At 43.7% G+C, this 21,334-nt stretch overlaps 1 protein-coding gene across 1 annotated transcript in view; it reads right to left on the bottom strand.

The window, feature by feature from the left end:
• The window catches only part of LOC120052154 (C-Jun-amino-terminal kinase-interacting protein 3-like), a 71,852-nt gene extending 57,329 nt beyond the window's left edge, over positions 1-14,523 (bottom strand). The window contains exon 1 of the mRNA XM_038998987.1: positions 14,224-14,523. Within this exon, the coding sequence (XP_038854915.1) occupies positions 14,224-14,523 (300 nt within the window). The remainder of the gene's footprint in view (positions 1-14,223) is intronic.
• Between the last annotated feature and the right edge of the window lie 6,811 nt (positions 14,524-21,334).

Here is a 21,334-nt window from a genome sequence, read left to right as displayed (position 1 = left end):
TTGAAGAACGATCTGGCCTTAATGGCCATCACTCTTATAATCTCCACCCGGCACAGCCAGAAGAGGACTGGCCACCACTCAGAGCCTAGTTCCTCTCTAGGTTTCTTCCTAGGTTCCTGCCTTTCTATAGAGTTTTCCTAGCCACTGTGCTTCTACATCCGCATTGCTTGCTCTTTGGGGTTTTAGGCTGGGTTTCTGTATAAGCACTTTGTGACATCTGCTGATGTAAAAAGGGCTTGATAATTAAATGTGAATAAATGTGATTTAGAAACCTGAAAATGAAAATGAGCATTCTTTTTGTTACACGTTCATGTATCAGCACATCTCCTCCATTTCAAAGTGTTTTGTCCCATGTCGTGCTAACTGAACCAGACCCTGCTCTCCTCTCTCTCTGTACAGGAAGCAGAAAACGAACAGAAACGAACACAGCTGTCTGGCCTGCCTGCCTTCCTTTCAAGGGCTCTCTCTGCAGTCTGCAGAGTTTTATAAAGCCTTGCACAATGGGCCGGCCGGGCTGCAGTCTTACGACTGTAATCCCCCGACTGCAGCGAGGCCCTGCTTGCTGCTAGAGATATGCTCTACCATCGCTTGGCTGACCTCAAATAACAGGAACCGGGAACATAGGGAGGCAAACCTGCCAAAGTTAGGGACAGGGACATATGTCCATTTCCTCACCCAGTACGCCCCTAAAAATGCTCCTGTTAAAAGTCTATGGCACCCCTATTAATGGAGCCTGTGAATTGCCATTTTCCTACAAATGCCCGGTGTTGCACCCTGACCTCAACGAATAGACAACCCCACCCCATCTCCCTATTCCCTACACATTGCGCTACTTTTGACCGGGGCCCATGGTGCACTATAGGGAACCATAGGGAACTATAGGGAACCCCCCTCTGTCTGCCACAATATACTATTACACCCCGGGCAACTGTCCTTCTGACCCCCCTGCCCTTCAAATCCCCTCCCCAGGACACTGCATGCCCCTGTGCCCCCCTCCTCCCCAGCCAGACCCAGGAACCCAGCCAGCTCCCAGAAGCATCCACAGTAGGGGGTGGTCTGGTGAGCAGATAGCCTAGCGCTGGATGCAGCCAAAACAATAACAGGCCCTCTTTTTAATCAAAGCAAATGAATTGAAGCACCACACAGTGGGATGTTGCATTTCTATTCTGATAGTACATACTGTATTTCAATCAATAAATCAGATTGCATATTGCTATTTCAAAACATAATTTGTCACAAAGTGCTTTACAGCATGTAGGGATCAACATGTTGATGTCTCAAACCTTCAGAAATCAAACAATAATCATTAATGGTCCTTTGAACAAATGTATCTACATTTCAGCCTTAGCGTGACTGTGGTTGTCAATTACACTATTTTGTGGATACAATAGAGACTCAGGGAGGAATCATAGAACATGTTGTTGCATTTATTTACCAGTGGGTCTATCTAAATCTGAGTCCAAAATGGTACCCTATCCTCTATATAGTGCACTACCTTTGACTACCTATGGGCCCTGGTCAAAACTAGTGCACTATAAAAGGAATAGGGCGCAATTGGGTCTGTCTAAAAGCCTTGTAATCTGAGCCTTGACAATTACTCCCAAAAGAAGCACATGGCACAGGGAGGAGATTCCAGCCAGGGTGTGGGAGGTCTTCTCTCTGGACTTGGGAAGATGTTCCCTCTGTATCTCTCTCCATCTCGGTCTTGTTCTTTTGTTCTTTGTCTACCTTTCTCTAACTCCCTCTGTGTTTCATACTTAGGCTGACTGGCTCTCACTCAGGCAAATGAGAAAAAAGTGCACTCAGAATATCTGGGAGACCAAAGTTAGTTACTTTAAGGAGCAGCTCTCTCTCTGTGGGTCGAACCCCAAGAAGTTCTGGAAAACAGTTAAAGACCTGGAGAATAAACCCTTCTCCTCACAGCTGCCCATGTCCCTTAAAGATGATGATGTGGTTGTTACTGACAAGAAGCACATGGCTGAGCTTTTTAATCACCACTTCATTAAGTCAGGATTCCTATTTGACTCAGCCATGCCTCCTTGCCCGTCCAACATTTCCTCATCTCCCACCGCTTCTAATGTGATTAGCCAGAATGCTCCTCCCTCTTTGTTCCCCTGCCCCGCTACAAAGTTTCTCCCTGCAGGCGGTCACTGAGTCCGAGGTACTAAAGGAGCTCCTTAAACTTGACCCCCAAAAACCATCTGGGTCAGATGGTTTAGACCCTTTCTTCTATAAGGTTGCTGCCCCTATAATCGCCAAGCCTATCTCTGACCTTTTTAACCTGTCGCTCCTCTCTGGGGAGGTTCCCATTGCTTGAAAGGCAGCCACGGTTCGTCCTTTATTTAAAGGGGGAGATCAAGCTGATCCTAACTGTGATAGGCCTATTTCTATTTGCCCTGTTTATCAAAAGTGTTGGAAAAGCTTGTCAACAATCAACTGACTGGCTTTCTTGATGTCTATAGTATTCTCTCAGGTATACAATCTGGTTTCCACTCAGGTTATGGATGTGTCACTGCAACCTTAAAGGTCCTCAATGATGTCACCATTGCCCTTGATTCTAAGCAATGTTGTGCTGCTATCTAAGCAATGTTACGCTCTACAACAAAGCTGTCTTAGTGTCCAACAAGCTTTCTCTGCCCTTAACCTTGTTCTGAACACCTCCAAAAACAAAGGTCATGTGGTTTGGTAAGAAGAATGCCCCACTCCCCACAGGTGTGATTACTACCTCTGAGGGTTTAGAGCTTGAGGTATTTAACCACATGCAAGTACTTGGGAGTATAGCTAGATGGTACACTGTCATTCTCTCAGCACATATCAAAGCTGCAGGCTAAAGTTACATCTAGACTTGGTTTACTCTATCGCACTCACTCCTCTTTCACCCCAGCTGCCAAACTAACCCTGATTAACTAACCCCCACTCCCCCCTATCTGAGATATCTACTGCAGCCCTCATCCTCCACATACATCACCCGTTCTGCCAGTCACATTCTGTTAAAGGTCCCCAAAGCACACACATCCCTGGGTCGCTCACCTTTTCAGTTCACTGCAGCTAACAACTGGAACGACCTGCAACAAACACTCAAACTGGACTGTTTTATCTCCATCTCTTCATTCAAAGACTCAATCAAGGACACTTTTACTGACAGTTGTGGCTGCTTTGCGTGATGCATTGTTGTCTCTACCTTCTTGCCCTTTGTGCTGTTGTCTGTGCCCAATAATGTTCGTACCCTGTTTTGTGCTACTACCATTTTATGCTGCTGCCATGTTATTGCTACCATGTTGTTGTCATGTTGTGTTGCTACCATGCTGTGTTAGCATGGCAGCAACACGACATGTTGTCGTCTTAGGTCTCTCTTTATGTAGTGTTGTCTCTCTTGTCGTGATGTTTGTTTTGTCCTATATTTGTATTTAATTTATTTGTATTTTTAATCACAGCCACCGTCCCCGCAGGAGGTCTTTTGGTAGGCCGTCATTGTAAATAAGAATTTGTTGTTAACTGACTTGTCTAGTTAAATAAATAAATTCTCCTCTATATCCCCGTTTTATGGCGTGTATTCCTGCTCATGTTCCATCTGTCTCTCTTTTCCTCTGTATCGCTCTCTCTCCATTCCCTCTCGCTCTCTCCTTTCTAAACTCTCGCTCATCCGCTCTCCCCCCTCCTCTATATTGCCCGCTCCCTCTCCATCTCTCTTTCTGTCATAAGCACAAAATCAGGTTACAGCGCCAGTCTCCCTCGGTGTACAATTGATTTCCCATAATGCACCCTGCCCCATCCCCCCACAACTCACCACGTCACTGTCTCAGGCAGTGCCTTAAACCAATCCCTGGGTCGCATCTAAATCATTTATGTTTGAAATAGCATCTGTGCACTTGTATGTTCACTGCAGCATTCAAAGTTCGAAACTACCACAGCAAATATAGTGCATTATGGTCTCATTGAAAATTGAGCTCTGTTGTAAAGGTTATAACTGTGACCCCAACTCTTACCTTTACATTACCTGCACAATGTTATAATGTGATAATTACTGTTACTTTAATGTATAGTACACTATTCTGCAGTTCATCATGAAGTATCTAATTCATATAATACAGTTATAAAACAGTACTACCTGAGTTACTCCAAAGAACTTTCACTATATCTTTACAGGTTGTCATTATCATTATTGATGTTTGTTGGAGTAAGCACTATTTCATCCAAATACTTAGCACATTTTCTGACCAGCACACTTACTAATGTAATGAATACGATGGGAGACAGAGAGCTGGTTTCAAGCGCAGGGCGCAGCAGGTGTTTATTTGTAAAGGACCACAGGAGGAGGCACGTAGCTGGGTCCAGGGGCAGGCAGAAGGTCATACACAGGGGTCCAGAAAGGCAACAGTACAGGCGGGGAGAAGGCTAATGACATAGTCCGGGAGATCAGGCAAGAGGTTGATAACAGGAAATTCGATAGGCAAAAGTACAGGCAAGGAATAGGCAAAAAGGCATCGTTAGTGAGGATGGCCAAAACTACGGTGCATAGGAGGACTAATACGTGAAAAAACAGAGTTCCAAATAGAAGTGTACCAAAACAAACAATACCTCACAATGATTGTGTGCCAAGAACTGAACTAAATAGTGTGTGTAAATGACATACAGGTGTGTGAACAGGTGATCAGAATTCAGTTTATTGGGATCTGGAGAGTGAGCTGTGTTCAGGGGATCTGTGTTTGAGAGTGTGAGCTAGAAAGCGTGCTGGAAAGTGTTCTGCGTTCAGGGGAGCTTCGTGCCTGAGAGAGTGAGTTGGAAGCAGACATTACAACTAATTCTTGCACATGCAATTTTTTTGTCACTTGCTTCAAAAAGCATATAAACATATCCTTTTTACACTTTCATGATAATCTATTTCAAATGTATGCATTTAATCATGTTCTCTTCCCTCAAATTTAGCAAACAATGAGACAGAGAAAACCATTGTGTCCCAAATGGCACCATATTCCCTATATAGCCCCACAGGCCCTATTAAAAAGTAGTGCACTAGGCCAGGAATAGGGTACTATTTGGGACGCAGAAAATGTGACGTGGTATATAACTGTACACACACATGTGACTAAGCATCATGTGGCATTGGACCTTTATTTGGGGTAAAACCCTGCACAGCTGTCTGCTTATACTATACTAGAATGTGTCTAGCATAACATTAGCAACGGTCATTCAAATTGTTAAAATGTTTTAAAAACAATTCTAATAAATTCAAACAGTTGGACAATGGATGAAGATACCCCAAACGTTTTGAATGTATAGCACATAAAACATTTTACTGGAATGTAAACATAATGGAGTTCAGGGATTTTGGTGGGAATTGAGATATTCAATTTATTGTCAAATGTCACTTTGTTTCTTAGAATCCACTTATATATAAATGTTCTAATGGTATCAGGTATTTATTTTATTTTGTGTTAAAATAAAGAAAATTATGTGCCTCATTTCCATAAATTTCCATACAGTGCCTTTGGAAAGTATTCAGACCGCTTGACTTTTTCCACATTTTGTTACGTTACAGCCTTATTCTAAACTGTAAAACAAAATCCTCAGCAATCTATACCCAATACTCCATAATGACAAATTGTAAACAGGTTTTTATAAATGTTTGCAAATGTATTAAATATAAAAAACAGAAATACCTGATTTACATAAGTATTCAGACCTTTTGCTATGAGACTCGAAATTGAGCTCATGTGCATCCTGTTTCCATTGATAATCCTTGAGATGTTTCTACAACTTGATTGGAGAACCCGACGGTCACTCTGACAGAGCTCCAGAGTTCCTCTGTGGAGATGGGAGAACCTTCCAGAAGGACAACCATCTCTGCAGCACTCCACCAATCAGGCCTTTATGGTAGAATGACCAGACGTAAGCCACTCGTCAGTAAAAGGCACATGACAGCCCGTTTGGAGTTTGCCAAAAGGCACCTAAAGACTCTCAGACCACGAGAAACAAGATTCTCTGGTCTGATGAAGCCAAAATTGAACTCTTTGGCCTGAATGCCAAGCGTCACATCTGGAGGAAACCAGGCACCGCTCATCACCTGGCCAATACCATACCTACGGTGAAGCATGGTGATGGCAGCATCATGCTGTGGGGAGGTTTTCAGGGACTGGGAGACTCGTCAGGATCGAGGCAAAGATGAATGGAGAAAAGTACAGAGAGATCCTTGATAACCTGCTCCAGAGTGCTCAGGACCTCAGACTGGGGGCGAAGGTTCACCTTCCAACAGGACAACGACATTAAGCAAGATGACACTGATAGAGATGGCAGCATCGCTTCTAGTCCTTAGGAAACTGTGCAGTATTTTGTTTTTTTATGTATTATTTCTTTCATTGTTGCCCAGAAAACCTTATGCGTTATTACATACAACCGGGAAGAACTATTGGATATCAGAGACGTCAACTTACCAGCACTACGACCAGGAATACGACTTTCCCAAAGCGGATCCTTTGTCTGCACCTCCCAGGGTGTTTGAATTGATTCCAAAGGCTGACCCAAAACGACACCGCCAGAGGAGAGGGTGCCAGAGCGGTCTTCAAGTGAGGCTTCGGATGTGCGCACACCACCCACCGCTTCCGAGTATATTACTCGCTAATGTTCAGTCCCTAGTTAACAAAGTTGACAAAATCAGGGCAAGAGTTGCTTTCCAAAGAGATATCCGGGATTGTAACGTTCTCTGTTTCACGGAAACATGGCTAGCTGGGGATATGCTGTCGGAGTCCATACAGCCAACGAGATTTTCATTGCATCGCGCCGACAGGAATAAACCTCTCTCCGGTAAGAAGAAGCACGGGGTTGTATGTTTCATGATTAACAACTCATAGTGTAATTTTAACAACATTCAGGAACTCAAGTCCTTTTGTTCACCTGACCTAGAATACCTCACAATCAAATGCCAACCGGATTATCTCCCAAGAGAACTCCCCTCGGTTATCGTCACAGCCGTGTATATCCCCCCGCAAGCGGATACCAAGACGGCCATCAAGGAACTTCACTGGACTTTATGCAAACTGTAAACCATATATCCTGAGGCTGCATTTATTGTAGCTGGGGATTTTAACAAAGCTAATTTGAGAACAAGGCTACCTAAATTCTATCAGCATATCAATTGCTGTACACGAGCGAGTAACACGCTCGATCATTGCTACTCCAACTTCCGCGATGCATACAAGGCCCTCCCCCGCCCTCCTTTTGGCAAATCTGACCATGACTCCATCTTGTTGCTGGTCTCCTATAGGCAGAAACCAAAACAGGAAGCGCCCGTGCTTAGGTCTATCCAATGCTGGTCTGACCAATCTGATTCCACGCTTCAAGATTGTTTCGATCACGTGGACTGGGATATGTTCTGGGTAGCCTCAGATAATAACATTGACAAATACGCTGACTCAGTGAGCGAGTTTATAAGGAAGTGTATAGGAAATGTTGTACCCGCTGTGACTATTAAAACCTTCCCTAACAAGAAAACGTGGATTGATGGCAGCATTCGCGCAAAACTGAAAGCACGTACCAACGCATTTAATCATGGCAAGGCGACTGGAAATATGTCTGAATACAAACAGTGTAGTTATTCCCTCCGTAAGGCAATCAAACAAGCAAAGTGTCAGTATAGAGACAAAGTGGAGTCGCAATTCAACGGCTCAAACATGAGACGTATGTGGCAGGGTCTACAGACAATCACAGATTACAAAAAGAAAATCAGCCCCGTCGTGGACATCGATGTCTTGCTTCCAGACAAATTAAACAACTTCTTTAGGCTACCAAAGACAGTGGGCTCTCCTTCTTCGTGGCCGACGTGAGTAAAACATTTAAACGTGTTAACCCTCGCAAGGCTGCCGGCCCAGACGGCATCCCTAGCCGCATCCTCAGAGCATGCGCAGGCCAGCTGGCTGGTTTGTTTACGGACATATTCAATCAATCCCTGTCCCAGTTTGCTGTCCCCACATGCTTCAAGATGGCCACCATTGTTCCTGTTCCCAAGAAAGCTAAGGTAACGGAACTAAACGAATATCGAACGACTAAACGAAGTAATACTCACTTCATTCATCATGAAGTGCTTTGAGAGACTAGTCAAGGATCATATCACCTCTACCTTACCTGTCACCCTAGTCCCACTTCAATTTGCTTACCGCACCAATAGGTCCACAGACGATGCAATCGCCATCACACTGCCCTATCCCAACTGGACAAGAGGAATACCTATTACAGGTCGACCGATTATGATTTTTCAACGCCGATACCGATTATTGGAGGACCAAAAAAAGCCGATACCGATTAATCAACCAAATTTGTTATTTATTCATAATAATGACAATTACAACAATACTGAATGAACACTTTTATTTTAACTTAATATAATACATCAATAAAATCAATTTAGCCTCAAATAAATAATGAAACATGTTCAATTTGGTTTAAATAATGCAAAAACAAAGTGTTGGAGAAGAAAGTAAAAGTGCAATATGTGCCATGTAAAAATGCTAACGTTTAAGTTCCTTAATCAGAACACATGAAAGCTGGTGGTTCGGAAAACTATCATTTCGAAAATAAAACGTTTATTCTTTCAGTGAAATACGGATCCGCTCCGTATTTTATCTAACGGGGGGCATCCATAAGTCTAAATATTCCTGTTACATTGCACAACCTTCAATGTTATGTCATAATTACGTAAAATTTGGGCAAATTAGTTCGCAATGAGCCAGGAGGCCCAAACTGTTGCATATACCCTGACTCTGCGTGCAATGAACGCAAGAGAAGTGACACAATTTCCCTAGTTTAATATTGCCTGCTAACATGAATTTCTTTTAACTAAATATGCAGGTTTAAAAATATGTACTTCTGTGTATTGATTTTAAGAAAGGCCTTGATGTTTATGGTTAGGTACATTCGTGCAACGATTATGTTTTTTTCACAAATGCGCTTTTGTTAAATCATCCCCCGTTTGGCGAAGTTGGCTGTATTTGTTAGGAAGAAATAGTCTTCACAGTTCGCAACGAGCCAGGCAGCCCAAACTGCTGCATATCCCCTAACTCTGTTGCAGAGAATGCAAAGAAGTGACACAATTTCCCTAGTTAAAAGAAATTCACGTTAGCAACCAATATTAAATAAATATGCAGGTTTAAAAATATATACTTGTGTATTGATTTTAAGAAAGGCGTTGATGTTTATGGTTAGGTACACATTGGTGCAACGACAGTGCTTTTTTCACAAATGCGCTTGTTAAATCACCCGTTTGGCAAAGTAGGCTATGATTCAATGATAAATTAACAGGCACCGCATCGATTATATGCAACGCAGGACAAGCTAGATAAACTAGTAATATCAACAACGGGGTGTAGTTAACTAGTGAATATGTTAAGATTGATTGTATTTTATAAGATATGTTTAATGCTAGCTAGCACCTTACCTTGGCTCCTTGCTGCACTCGCAAAACAGGTAGTCAGCCTGCCACGCAGTCTCCTCGTGAAGTGCAATGTAATCGGCCATGATCGGTGTCCAAAAATGCCGATTACCGATTGTTATGACAATTTGGCCCAAATTAAATCGGCCATTCCGATTAATCGGTCGACCTCTAATACCCATGTAAGAATGCTGTTCATTGACTACAGCTCAACATTTAACACCATAGTACCCTGCAAACTCATCATTAAGCTTGTGTCTCGACCCCACCCTGTGCAACTGGGTCCTGGACTTCCTGATGGGCCGCACCCAGGTGGTGAATGTAGGAAACAACATCTCCACTCCGCTGATCCTCAACACTGGGTCCCCACAAGGGTATGTACTCAAGCCCCCTCCTGTACTCCTTGTTCACCCACAACTGCGTGGACATGCACGCTTCCAACTCAATCATCAATTTGCAGACGACACAAGTGGTAGGCTTGATTACCAACATGAGGTGAGGGCCCTTGGCGTGTGGTATCAGCAAAACAAAAGAAACTATCGTGGACTTCAGGAAACAGCAAAGGGAGCACCCCCCTATCCATATCGACAGGACAGCAGAGAGGAAGTTGGAACGTTTTAAGTTCCTCGGTGTGCATATCACTGACAAACTGAAATGGTCCACGCACACAGACAGTGTGGTGAAGAAGGCACAACGCCTTTTCAACCTCAGGAGGCTGAAAGAAATTTGGCTTGTCACCGAAAACCCTCACTAACTTTTACAGGTGCACAATTGAGAGCATCCTGTCGGGCTGTATCACCGCCTGGTACGGTAACTGCACCACCCACAACCACAAGGCTCTCCAGAGGGTGGTGCGGTCTGCACAACGCATCACAGGGGGCAAACTACCTGCCCTCCCGGACACCAACAACACCCGATGTCACAGGAAGGCAAAAAATATCATCAAGGACAATAACCACCCAAGCCACTGCCTGTTCACCCCGCTTCCATCCAGAAGGTGAGTACAGGTGCATCAAAGCTGGGACAGAGAGAGATAGAAGCTGTTTTCAATCTTAAGGCCGTCATATTGTTAAACGGCTACCAATAGCACAGAGAGGCGTCTGCCTACCTACAGACTTGATATCATTGGTCACTTTAATAAATGGAACACTAGTCACTTTAATAATGCCACTTTAAGAATGTTTACATATCTCGCATTACTCATCTCATATGTATATAATGTATACTGTATCCTTCACGATCTATTCTTTATATTGCATTTTAGCCACTCTGTCACTGCTCATCCATATATTTTATACTTATACATTCTTATCACATTCCTTTACTAAATTGTGTGTATTAGGTTTTGTTGTGGAATTGTTAGATATTACTTGTTAGATGCTGCTCCACTGTCGGATCTAGAAGCATAAGCATTTCGCTACACTCGCAATAACATCTGCTATGTGTATGTGACGAATAAAATTATTTGATATTTGATTTGAGCATACAGCCAAGACAATGCAGGAGTGGCTTCAGGACAAGTCTCTGAATGTCCTGGAGTAGGCCAGCCAGAGCCCGGACTTGAACCCGATCGAGCATCTCTGGAGAGACCTGGAAATAGCTGCGCAGCAACGCTCCCCATCCAACCTGACAGAACTTGAGAGGATCTGCAGAGAAGAATGGGAGAAACTCCCCAAATACAAATGTGCCAAGCTTGTAGCGTTATACCCAATAAGACTCGAGGCTGTAATCGCTGTCAAAAGTGTTTCAACAAAGTGCTGAGTAAACGGTCTGAATACTTAAGTAAATGTGATATTTCAATTTTTTATTTATAAAGAATTTGAAAAGTATCTAAAAACCTGTTTTTTTACATCTCGAGACAACAGTCAGGAAGTAAAAGCTTGGTCGCAAATGACTCTTCCAAATGGAGAATGACCCCAAGCATACTTCCAAAGTTGTGGCAAAATGGCTTAAGGACAACAAGGTCAAGGTTGTCCTCATTCTCTCTACTATTATTCTGACATTTCACATTCTTAAAATAAAGTGGTGATCCTAACTGACCTAAAAAAGGGAATTTTTACTTGGATTAAATGTCAGGAATTGTGAAAAACTGAGTTTAAATGAATTTGGCTAAGGTGTATGTAAACTTCCGACTTCAACTGTAGGTCCTGGATAGCAGGAAGCTTGACCCCAGTGATGTACTGGGCTGTACGCACTACCCTCTCTAGCGCCTTACAGTCGGATGCCGAGCAGTTGCCATACCAGGCGGTGATGCAACCGGCCAGGATGCTCTCGATGGTGCAGCTGTAAAACGTTTTGAGGATATGGGGACCCATGCCAAATCTTTTTATTCTCCTGAGGGAGAAAATGCGTTGTTGTGCCCTCTTCATGACTAGCTTGGTGTGTTTGGACCATGATAGTTTGTTGGTGATGTGGACACCAAGGAACTTGAAACTCTCGACCCGCTCCATAACAGCCCTGTCGATGTGAATGGGGACGTGTTCGGTCCTCCTTTTCCTGTAGTCCACGATCAGCTCCTTTGTCTTGCTCACATTGAGGGAGAGGTTGTTGTCCTGGCACCACACTGCCAGGTCTCTGACCACCTCCCTATAGGCTGTCTCATCGTTGTCGGTCATCAGGCCTACCACTGTTGTGTCGTCAGCAAACTTAATGATGGTGTTGGAGTCGTGCTTGGCCACACAGTCATGAGTGAACAGGGGGCTAAGCAAGCACCCCTTAGGGGCCCATGTGTTGAGGATCAGCATGGCAGATGTGTTGTTGCCTACCCTTACCACCTGGAGACGGCCCGTCAGGAAGTCCAAGATCCAGTTGCAGAGGGAGGTGTTCAGTCCCAGGGTCCTTAACTTAGTGATGAGCTTTGTGGGCACTATGGTGAGCTGTAGTTAATGAACAGCATTTTCACATAGGTGTTCCCCTGGTCCAGGTGGGAAAGGGCAGTGTGGAGTGCAAGTGAGATTGCGTCATCTGTGGATCTGTTGGGGCTGTATAAGAATTTGAGTGGATCTAGTTTTTTCAGGATGATGGTGTTGATGTGAGACATGACCAGCCTTTCAAAGCACTTCATGGCTACCGACATGAGTGCTATGAGGCGTAAGTCATTTTGGCAGGTTACCTTCGCTTTCTTGGGCACATGGACTATGGTGGTCTGCTTGAAACATGTAGGTATTACAGACTCGGTCAGGGAGAAGTTGAAAATGTAAGTTAAGACTCTTGCCAGTTGGTCCGCGCATGCTCCGAGTACAAATCCTGGTAATCTGTCTGGCCCAGCGGCCTGGTGAATGTTGACCTGTTTAAAGGTCTTGCTCATATCGGCTACGGAGAGTATGATCTCACAGTTGTCTGGAACAGCTGGTGCTCTCATGCATGCTTCAGTGTTGCTTGCCTCAAAGCCAGCAAAAAAGGCTTTTAGCCCATCTGGCAGACTCGCATCACTGGGCAGCTCGCGGGATTTCCCTTTGTAGTCCGTAATAGTTTACAAGACAACTTGTAATTGTGAAAAGGCTGGTTTCATTGTAGGCATATTTTTGTACATAAAAGTCTTTGTCAAATACAATTATTGTATTGAATAAAATGTAATGAAATACAGTACATTCACATCAGAATCACAACTTTGGCAGAATCCTTCTGCAAACACACAAGCACACTGAACTGATCACCAACCTGGCCCAGGCACAATCCAGGCAGGCACTATACACAGGCCCCTATCCTCATTGAACCACCACTGATGATGCTTCATAGATAGGCCTTTCCACTATCTCTGATCTGCTGTGTTGATATGGATGGGCCATTAGGCCAGATATGAGTACTCACTGCATGCAATCGAAGGTGACAGACTGACCAGGCGAATACAGGTGAAAGCTATAATCCCTTACTGATGTGAGTTGTTAAATCCACTTCAATCAGTATAGATGAAGGGGAGGAGACAATGCTAAAAAAAATCCTTATTTAAACCTAAGACAATTGAGACATCAAATCAAATTTATTTATAAAGCCCTTCTTACATCAGCTGATACCTCAAAGTGCTGTACAGAAACCCAGCCTAAAACCCCAAACAGCAAGCAATGCAGGTGTAGAAGCATGGATTGTGTGGACATGGATTGTGTATGTGTATATGTGCCATTCAGAGCATGGGCAAGACCAAATATTTAAGTTCCTTTGAACGGGGTATGGTAGTAGGTGCCAGGCAGACCGGTTTGTGTCATGAACTGCAATGCTGCTGGGTTTTTCACACTCAGTTTCCCGTGTGTATCAAGAATGGTCCACCAATGGTCCACCACCCAGTCAACTTGACACAACTGTGGAAAGCATTTAGAGTCAACATGGGCCAGCATTCCTGTGGAACGTTTCCGACACCTTGTAGAGTCGAAGCCCCGACAAATTGAGGCTGTTCTGAGGGTAAAAGGGGAGTGGGGCTGCAACTCAATATTAGGAAGGTGTTCCTGATGTTTGGTATACTCAGTGTATATTACATTAGGCCCTATGAGCTCTGGTCAAAAGTAGTGCACTATATAGGGTATAGGGTGCCATTTGAGACGTAGCCCTTGTTATATAGGCCTGTTCAATTAGGCCTAAAAATAAATGGCCTACAGAAGGAATGTGAATGGGATGTGGGTATAGCTTATAAATGGTTCGTTTTGGGGTTTATTTTTGGTCAAATTGGCATACAGTGGCAATGAAAACTGAACTGCTATTGAAGGTGAATGTATGATTATGATTATTAGTAATTGATATGGCTAGTGATAAAGACACTGGTCGAGTATTTATAAACAGAACAGCCATGGATGGAGTAAATGCACCCTCACCTCCTCTGCCTGCTTGCGCAGCGCCTTCTCACGCTCGTACTGGGTGATGAGCTGCTCGTTGTCCTCTTTCAGCAGCTCGAGCTCCACCTCGTGCTCCTGGTTCTCCGTTAAAACCGAATCCAGATTCTCCAGAACGTTCACCACCAGCGGCATGAGCTCCTTGACCACTTCCTCGTCGTAGCTGCTGATGAGGCGCTCAAACTCCCGGTAGATGCTGTTGGCCAGGCCCGACACCCGCTCCGACATAACAGACACCGAGCCATAGTCGTCCTGATAGACAACCTCATCGATTTCCATCATCTTGGCAAAATGAGGCCTGGGTCCGATACCAGATGTGAGATGATGTTGCTTAGATAGGCCTACAGTTATAAAACACGCTTACCAAGACGAGAGAAAATACTAATCATTGAAATTATAATCCGTTCGGATTAATCATCAATAAAACTTCTCCTGTGTCATTCCATATCCCGAAAGATTTCAAAGATTGTTATCATTTGGGTGGTATCCATGTTTGGCAGTTAGGATTTCTAACCTTGAACTACTAAATTATACTGAGACATTTTAATTCACAAAAAAATATATATAGGCTATTTACAGGGGGTTAGAGACACCGCCCTCCTCGAGCCGACAACCACTGCTGCACCGCAGCCTCGAGGACGGAACGACGCACCCAGCTACAGCCTTCCTCGCGACAGCAACATCCAATTCCGGTAGCAGTCGGTTCCGTCCTTACCTACCAGTGTATCGACCGTAGTTGAATACATAACGGTTGAGAAATATGTCCTCCACAATACACCTGCCGCTCAGCAGCCGGAGCCATGGACCCCAGCCATTACTGGGAGGATTCGAAATCGGTAAAAATAAAGAGGATAACGGCGTTCCCTTTTGCCGCCAACACCCAAGCCGCCCCTTAAATCATATTTGATCCGTTTTTTGCTACTGTTGTTGTTCTCGGCTCTGGACGATGCTGTTCGGTGTCGGTGGCGCTGTCGGCTCTGGACTAGTATTCTGACAGCAGCACAAACGATGACGTCATGTTGCATGGTAATGTTAAGACCTTCTAAATAAAAGCCCGCATTATAAAACATTTCAATGTGGATAACTCATTCAAATGATATTCAATTTTAATCAATGGACACTTGTATTGTGCCAACAAGAACATGCAAAAAGTAATTTATAAAAACAAAAAATATGGTTAAAACATACATATTTTGACCAAAAATGAAAAAATATAATGTTGATAAAACGTCTCGGTGCTCATCTGCCATTGGACATAAACATTACACAACAAGTTGGAAATCGCAAATTCAACAATGAGTGGTTTGTAAGAAACAGTGTCAAACTACAAGCATTGCAAAGCAATCACTAGCCTGCTATTCAGTGGATTGGCTGTGTGGTCCAAAGTCTGGATTTAAGGCTATTTTCCAAGTTTAAAAGGATAAACATTCAACATTGACCATGGTGTCAATCCAGCATGACTTCTGCAGCGCTCAAAACAACTGGAATCTCAGAACTGGGAAATTTGATTTCAGTGAGTTCAAGCAAACTGGGAACTCTGACTGAAAAAATACGTTTTCAACTGCCATCCAACTCGGAATTGCAAGTCTGGAACTCTGGCCTCTTTCTAGAGCTCCAACCTGAAGATCACTGATGTCATAATGTTTCAACCTTGTTCCCAGTTGTCTTGAAAGCACCATAAATCCAGAGAATGCCAGACTTTGATTTGATTTATTTAACTAGGCAAGTCAGTTAAGAACAAATTATTATTTACAATGACGGCCTACCCCGGCTAAACCCTAACCAGGATGATGCTGGGCCAATTGTGCGCTGCCCTATGGGACTCCCAATCACAGCTGGTTGCGATACAGCCTGGAATTAAAACGGGGTCTGTAGTGACGCCTCTAGCACTGAGATGCAGTGCCATAGACCGCTGCGCCACTCGGTAGGGGCGTGATGACCACTTTGATGACAATGTTTGATGACAAAATTTGCCCATGAAGGAAAGCCACGCCACCTTCCTGTTCAAGTGAGCACAGCACCACAAGGTGAGTCCAAAAATGGCTTGTATGCTGCTGCATAAATTATGTAATATGCCAGGGAGATATGTATACTGTGGCTAAGAAAGTAATACTAAGTATATGTTGTGTAAGCTAAGTAAACTGTTAGTAGCACATGTGGCTCACCCTAATAATTTGGTCCCGTTTCCCCTCCTAATTTCGCCTACTGTTCTGACTTGGTGGTACACATGTAGCCTATAGCCTGTTTTAGAGAAATGTAATCATCGAATATTGTCTGCTTTATGTTTCCCACGGTTCTGACTTGGTGTACAGGGAGAATACTGTAAGAACGGCCCATTTTATGAATTCTGTCGCTGTACATTTCAAAAGTGCTGAACAAATAGTTATATTGACCATGTTCGTCTTAGCTCGCTCATTAATGTCTTCATTAAAATTACTGATTGCCTCTTATCCGCTTGTCATCCCCTTATGCCATAGTTTGTACATCTCAATTGTCAGCAGAAACCACATTTGTTTAAGCAAGTCAGCCATATCAGCTATGTTTTTTTTAAAGGCAGTAAATGAGGCTGCATGAACTGTTTTGCTGCCAGGCAAGGCTCCACTGATAGCCAGGTGTAGCAGTGGTAAGGTGTTGGTGTAACGGATGTGAAATGGCTAGCTAGTTAGCGGGTACGCGCTAGTAGCATTTCAATCAGTTACGTCACTTGCTCTGAGACTTAAGTAGTGTTGCCCCTTGCTCTGCAAGGGCCGCGGCCTTTGTGGAGCGATGGGTAACGATGCTTCGTGGGCAACCGTTGTTGATGTGTGCAGAGGTTCCCTGGTTCGCGCCCGTGTCGGGGCGAGGGGACGACGTAAAGTTATACTGTTACATTGATGCTGTTGACCCGGATCACTGGTTGCTGCGGAAAAAGGAGGAGGTTGAAAGGGGGGTGAGTGTAACGGATGTGAAATGGCTAGCTAGTTAGCGGGTACGCGCTAGTAGCATTTCAATCAGTTACGTCACTTGCTCTGAGACTTAAGTAGTGTTGCCCCTTGCTCTGCAAGGGCCGCGGCTTTTGTGGAGCGATGGGTAACGACGCTTCGTGGGTGTCAGTTGCTGATGTGTGCAGAAGGTCCCTGGTTCGCGCCCGTGTCGGGGCGAGGGGACGGTTTAAAGTTATACTGTTACATTGGGACTGCTGTTGGGACTCTGGTGTTGGGACAGCTTTATGTAGGCCCTAACAGTGTGTGGGCACCGTTTGTCATTGTTATAGTGCAATTCATGTATTGTTTAGTGTTGTGATTTGCTGGCATGCATCTAAAACATAGTTTTTTTTTGCCGCACCAAGATTTACATGCTAAAATCGCCACTGTTCTATTGGTACATTTTTAAGTTAGGACAAGCAGGAGGCGGGGGCGCTCCAGTACAGTAGGTGGTGTCAATGCTCAATAACGTTGGATGCCAGCCACCGATAAACCCCACAGAAGAAGGGCCGGGGGTGACAATGGTAGCAAGCTAGCCATACACCGGTAGACAGTGTCCTTAGACCCCACCTGTTGGACACTGTTTTCCCGCAGTTCTGTTAACAACGAAGGACACTGTGTGCTAGCTTAGCCAGCTAGTCCTAAGGAGGACTCCGGTACACAGCAGGCGGGAGGCGGGGCGACAACGTGTGTTTGCGAACTGGCACTGCTGTGCTAGCGGGAGGTGGGGACAACCGGTAGACAGTGTCCTTCGCCCACACCTTACACAGCAGGTGGGAGGCGGGGGGGACACTGTGTGCTAAGTAGCTAACTAGCAAGCTAGCACGCAGTGTCGCTAACTAGCAATGTAGCACACGGCGTCGCAGCCTCTGCCTGCTGTGCTAGTGGGTGGCGGGGGTGACCGGTCCTTCGCCCAGCGCCTGTCGGGCACTGTTTTCCCACAGTTTTGTTAACAACGGCGTGAGGGCAGGTGTTCGGCAGGCCACTGTCTACTGGTGTCGCTCCTGCTAGCCAACAAGGAGGACCAGGGGTTGGAACCGGTTCAGTGAACAGAACCGAAACCAGAAAATTACACTTTTCAAGAAACAAGCTGAACCTGGAACAAAAGTGATCAACACGGTTCTAAAATAGAACCGTTATTTTAATAACTTTATTTTACTCTCCAGGCATTTTTTTCTAGAACCACAAAAAAACTAAACAAAGCACCTATGCAAAGCCTTCACTTTTTCACTCAGAAACTTTTTCCAGCATCTGCCTGCAAGCTGAAAGCATAGGCTACTACACTGATATTAGAAGTGTGAGAAGATATACAGTTGAAGTCAGACATTTACATACACCTTAGCCAAATACATTTAAACTCAGTTTTTCACAATTCCTGACATTTAATCCTAGTAAAAAATCCCTGTCTTAGGTCAGTTAGGATCACCACTTTATTTAAAGAATGTGAAATTTCAGAATAATAGTAGAGTGATTTATTTCAACTTTTATTTCTTTCATCACATTGCCAGTGGGTCAGAAGTTTACATACACTCAATTAGTATTTGGTAGCATTGCCTTTAAATCGTTTAACTTGGGTCAAACGTTTTGGGTAGCCTTCCACAAGCTTCCCACAATAACTTGGGTGAATTTTGGCCCATTCCTCCTGACAGAGCTGGTGTAACTGAGTCAGGTTTGTACTCCTCCTTGCCCGCAAACGCTTTTTCAGTTCTGCCCACAAATGTTATATAGGGTTGAAGTCAGGGCTTTGTGATGGCCACTCCAATAACTTGACTTTGTTGTTCTTAAGCCATTTTGCCACAACTTTGCAAGTGTGCTTGGGGTCATTGTCCATTTGGAAGACCCATTTGCGACCAAGCTTTAACTTCCTGACTGATGTCTTGAGATGTTGCTTCAATATATCCACATAATTTTCCTTCCTCACGAAGCCATCTATTTTGTGAAGTGCACCAGTCCCTCCTGCAGCAAATCACCCCCACAACATGATGCTGCCACCCCTGTGCTTCACGGTTGGGATGGTGTTCTTCGGCTTGCAAGCCTCCCCCTTTTTCCTCCAAACATAACGATGGATATTATGGCTAAACAGTTCTATTTTTTTTTCATCAGACCAGAGGACATTTCTCAAAAAATTATGATCTTTGTCCCCATGCGCAGTTGCAAACCGTAGTCTGGCTTTTTTATGCCGGTTTTGGAGCAGTGGCTTCTTCCATGCTAAGCGGCCTTTCAGGTTATGTCGATATAGGACTCATTTTACTGTGGATATAGATACTTTTATACCTATTTCCTCCAGCATCTTCACAAGGTCCTTTGTTGTTGTTCTGGGATTGATTTGCACTTTTCGCACCAAAGTACGTTCATCTCTAGGAGATAGAACGTGTCTCTTTCCTGAGCGGTATGACGGCTGCGTGGTCCCATGGTGTTTATACTTGCGTACTATTGTTTGTACAGATGAACGTGGTACCTTCAGGCGTTTGTAAATTGCTCCCAAGGATGAACCAGACTTGTGGAGGTCTACAATTCTTGGCTGATTTCTTTTGATTTTCCCATGATGTCAAGCAAAGAGGCACTGAGTTTGAAGGTAGGCCTTGAAATACATCCACATGTACACCTCCAATTGACTCAAATTATGTAAATTAGCCTATCAGAAGCTTCTAAAGCCATGACATAATTTTCTGGAATTTTCCAAGCTATTATAAAGCACAGTCAACGAAGTGCATGTAAACTTCTGACCCACTGGAATTGTGATATAGTGAATTATAAGTGAAATAATCTGTCTGTAAACAATTGTTGGAAAAATGACTTGTGTCATGCACAAAGTAGATGTCCTAACCGACTTGCCAAAACTATAGTTTGTGAACAAGAAATTTGTGGAGTGGTTGAAAAACAAGTTTTAATGACTCCAACCTAGGTGTATATAAACTTCCGACTTCAACTGTATAGCGAGATTTTTTTATTAGCTAGAGAAGAATGGATTAACTTTTTCAATAATAGTTAAGGCCTAGTTATCACGTTTCACATTGGATTTATTAACTACAAAGGTAAGGCATATTTTTAATTCTGGTGCCGCTCTGCACACACAAGCTTGTTAGCTTGCTAGCTCAAGCTTGCTAGATAGCTCAAAGTTCCTTCATAAAACCAATCCTCCTCGGTATAATTCTGTGGACCTAATTCAGATAATGCATGTCATAACAAGATCAGTAGCTCTTCAAGCCTGCTCCTCAACTCGCACTAGCTCTCTCTCCACCCGTAAAATGTTGTACCATAGGTTACACTTGTCTGTCCATCATGCATGTAAAGAACTAGCTTACCTGCCTTTCCAAATCATGTCCAATCAACTTAATGTACCACAGATGTACTCCAATCAAATTGTAGAAACATCTCAAGGATGATCAACGGAAACGGAATGCACCGGAGCTCAATTTCGAGTTTCATAGCAAAGGGTATAAAAAATATACAACACAACTGATTGGCTCAAATGCATTAAGAAGGAAAGAAATTCCACAAATTAACTTTTAACAAGGCACTGTTAATTGAAATGCATTCCAGGTGACTACCTCATGAAGCTGGTTGAGATAATGCAAAACTGTCATCAAGGGTGGCTACTTTGAAGAATGTAAAATATAAAATACTTTTTTGATTACTACATGATACCATATGTGTTATTTCATGTCTTCACCATTATTCTACAATGTAGATAATAGTACAAATAAAGAAAAACCCTTGAATGAGTAGGTGTGTCCAAACTTTTGACTGGTACTGTAAGTATTCACACCGATGAGTCAATACATGTTAGAAGCACCTTTGGCAGCGATTACAGCTGTGGGTCTTTCTGGGTAAGTCTAAGAGCTTTGCACACCTGGATTAAACAATATTTACACATTATTATTTGTAAAATCCTTCAAGCTCCGTCAAGGTGGTTGTTGATCATTGATAGACAGACATTTTCAAGGCTTGCCATAGATTTTCAAGCCCATTTAGGCCACTCACAAGCATTCAATGTCATCCTGGTAAGCAACTCCACTGTATATTTGGCCTTGTGCTATAGGTTATAAAAAGTCACACACCGTGATCCCAGGGTTAAAGGTTAATTTGTCTACCAGTGTCTGTTGGAAAGCAGATTGAACCAGGTTTTT

Source organism: Salvelinus namaycush, chromosome 8 (assembly GCF_016432855.1).
Source record: "Salvelinus namaycush isolate Seneca chromosome 8, SaNama_1.0, whole genome shotgun sequence".
NCBI lineage: Eukaryota > Metazoa > Chordata > Actinopteri > Salmoniformes > Salmonidae > Salvelinus > Salvelinus namaycush.
The sequence above is the reverse complement of the archived record's forward strand: the minus strand, read 5'-3'. Positions and strand labels throughout refer to the sequence as shown.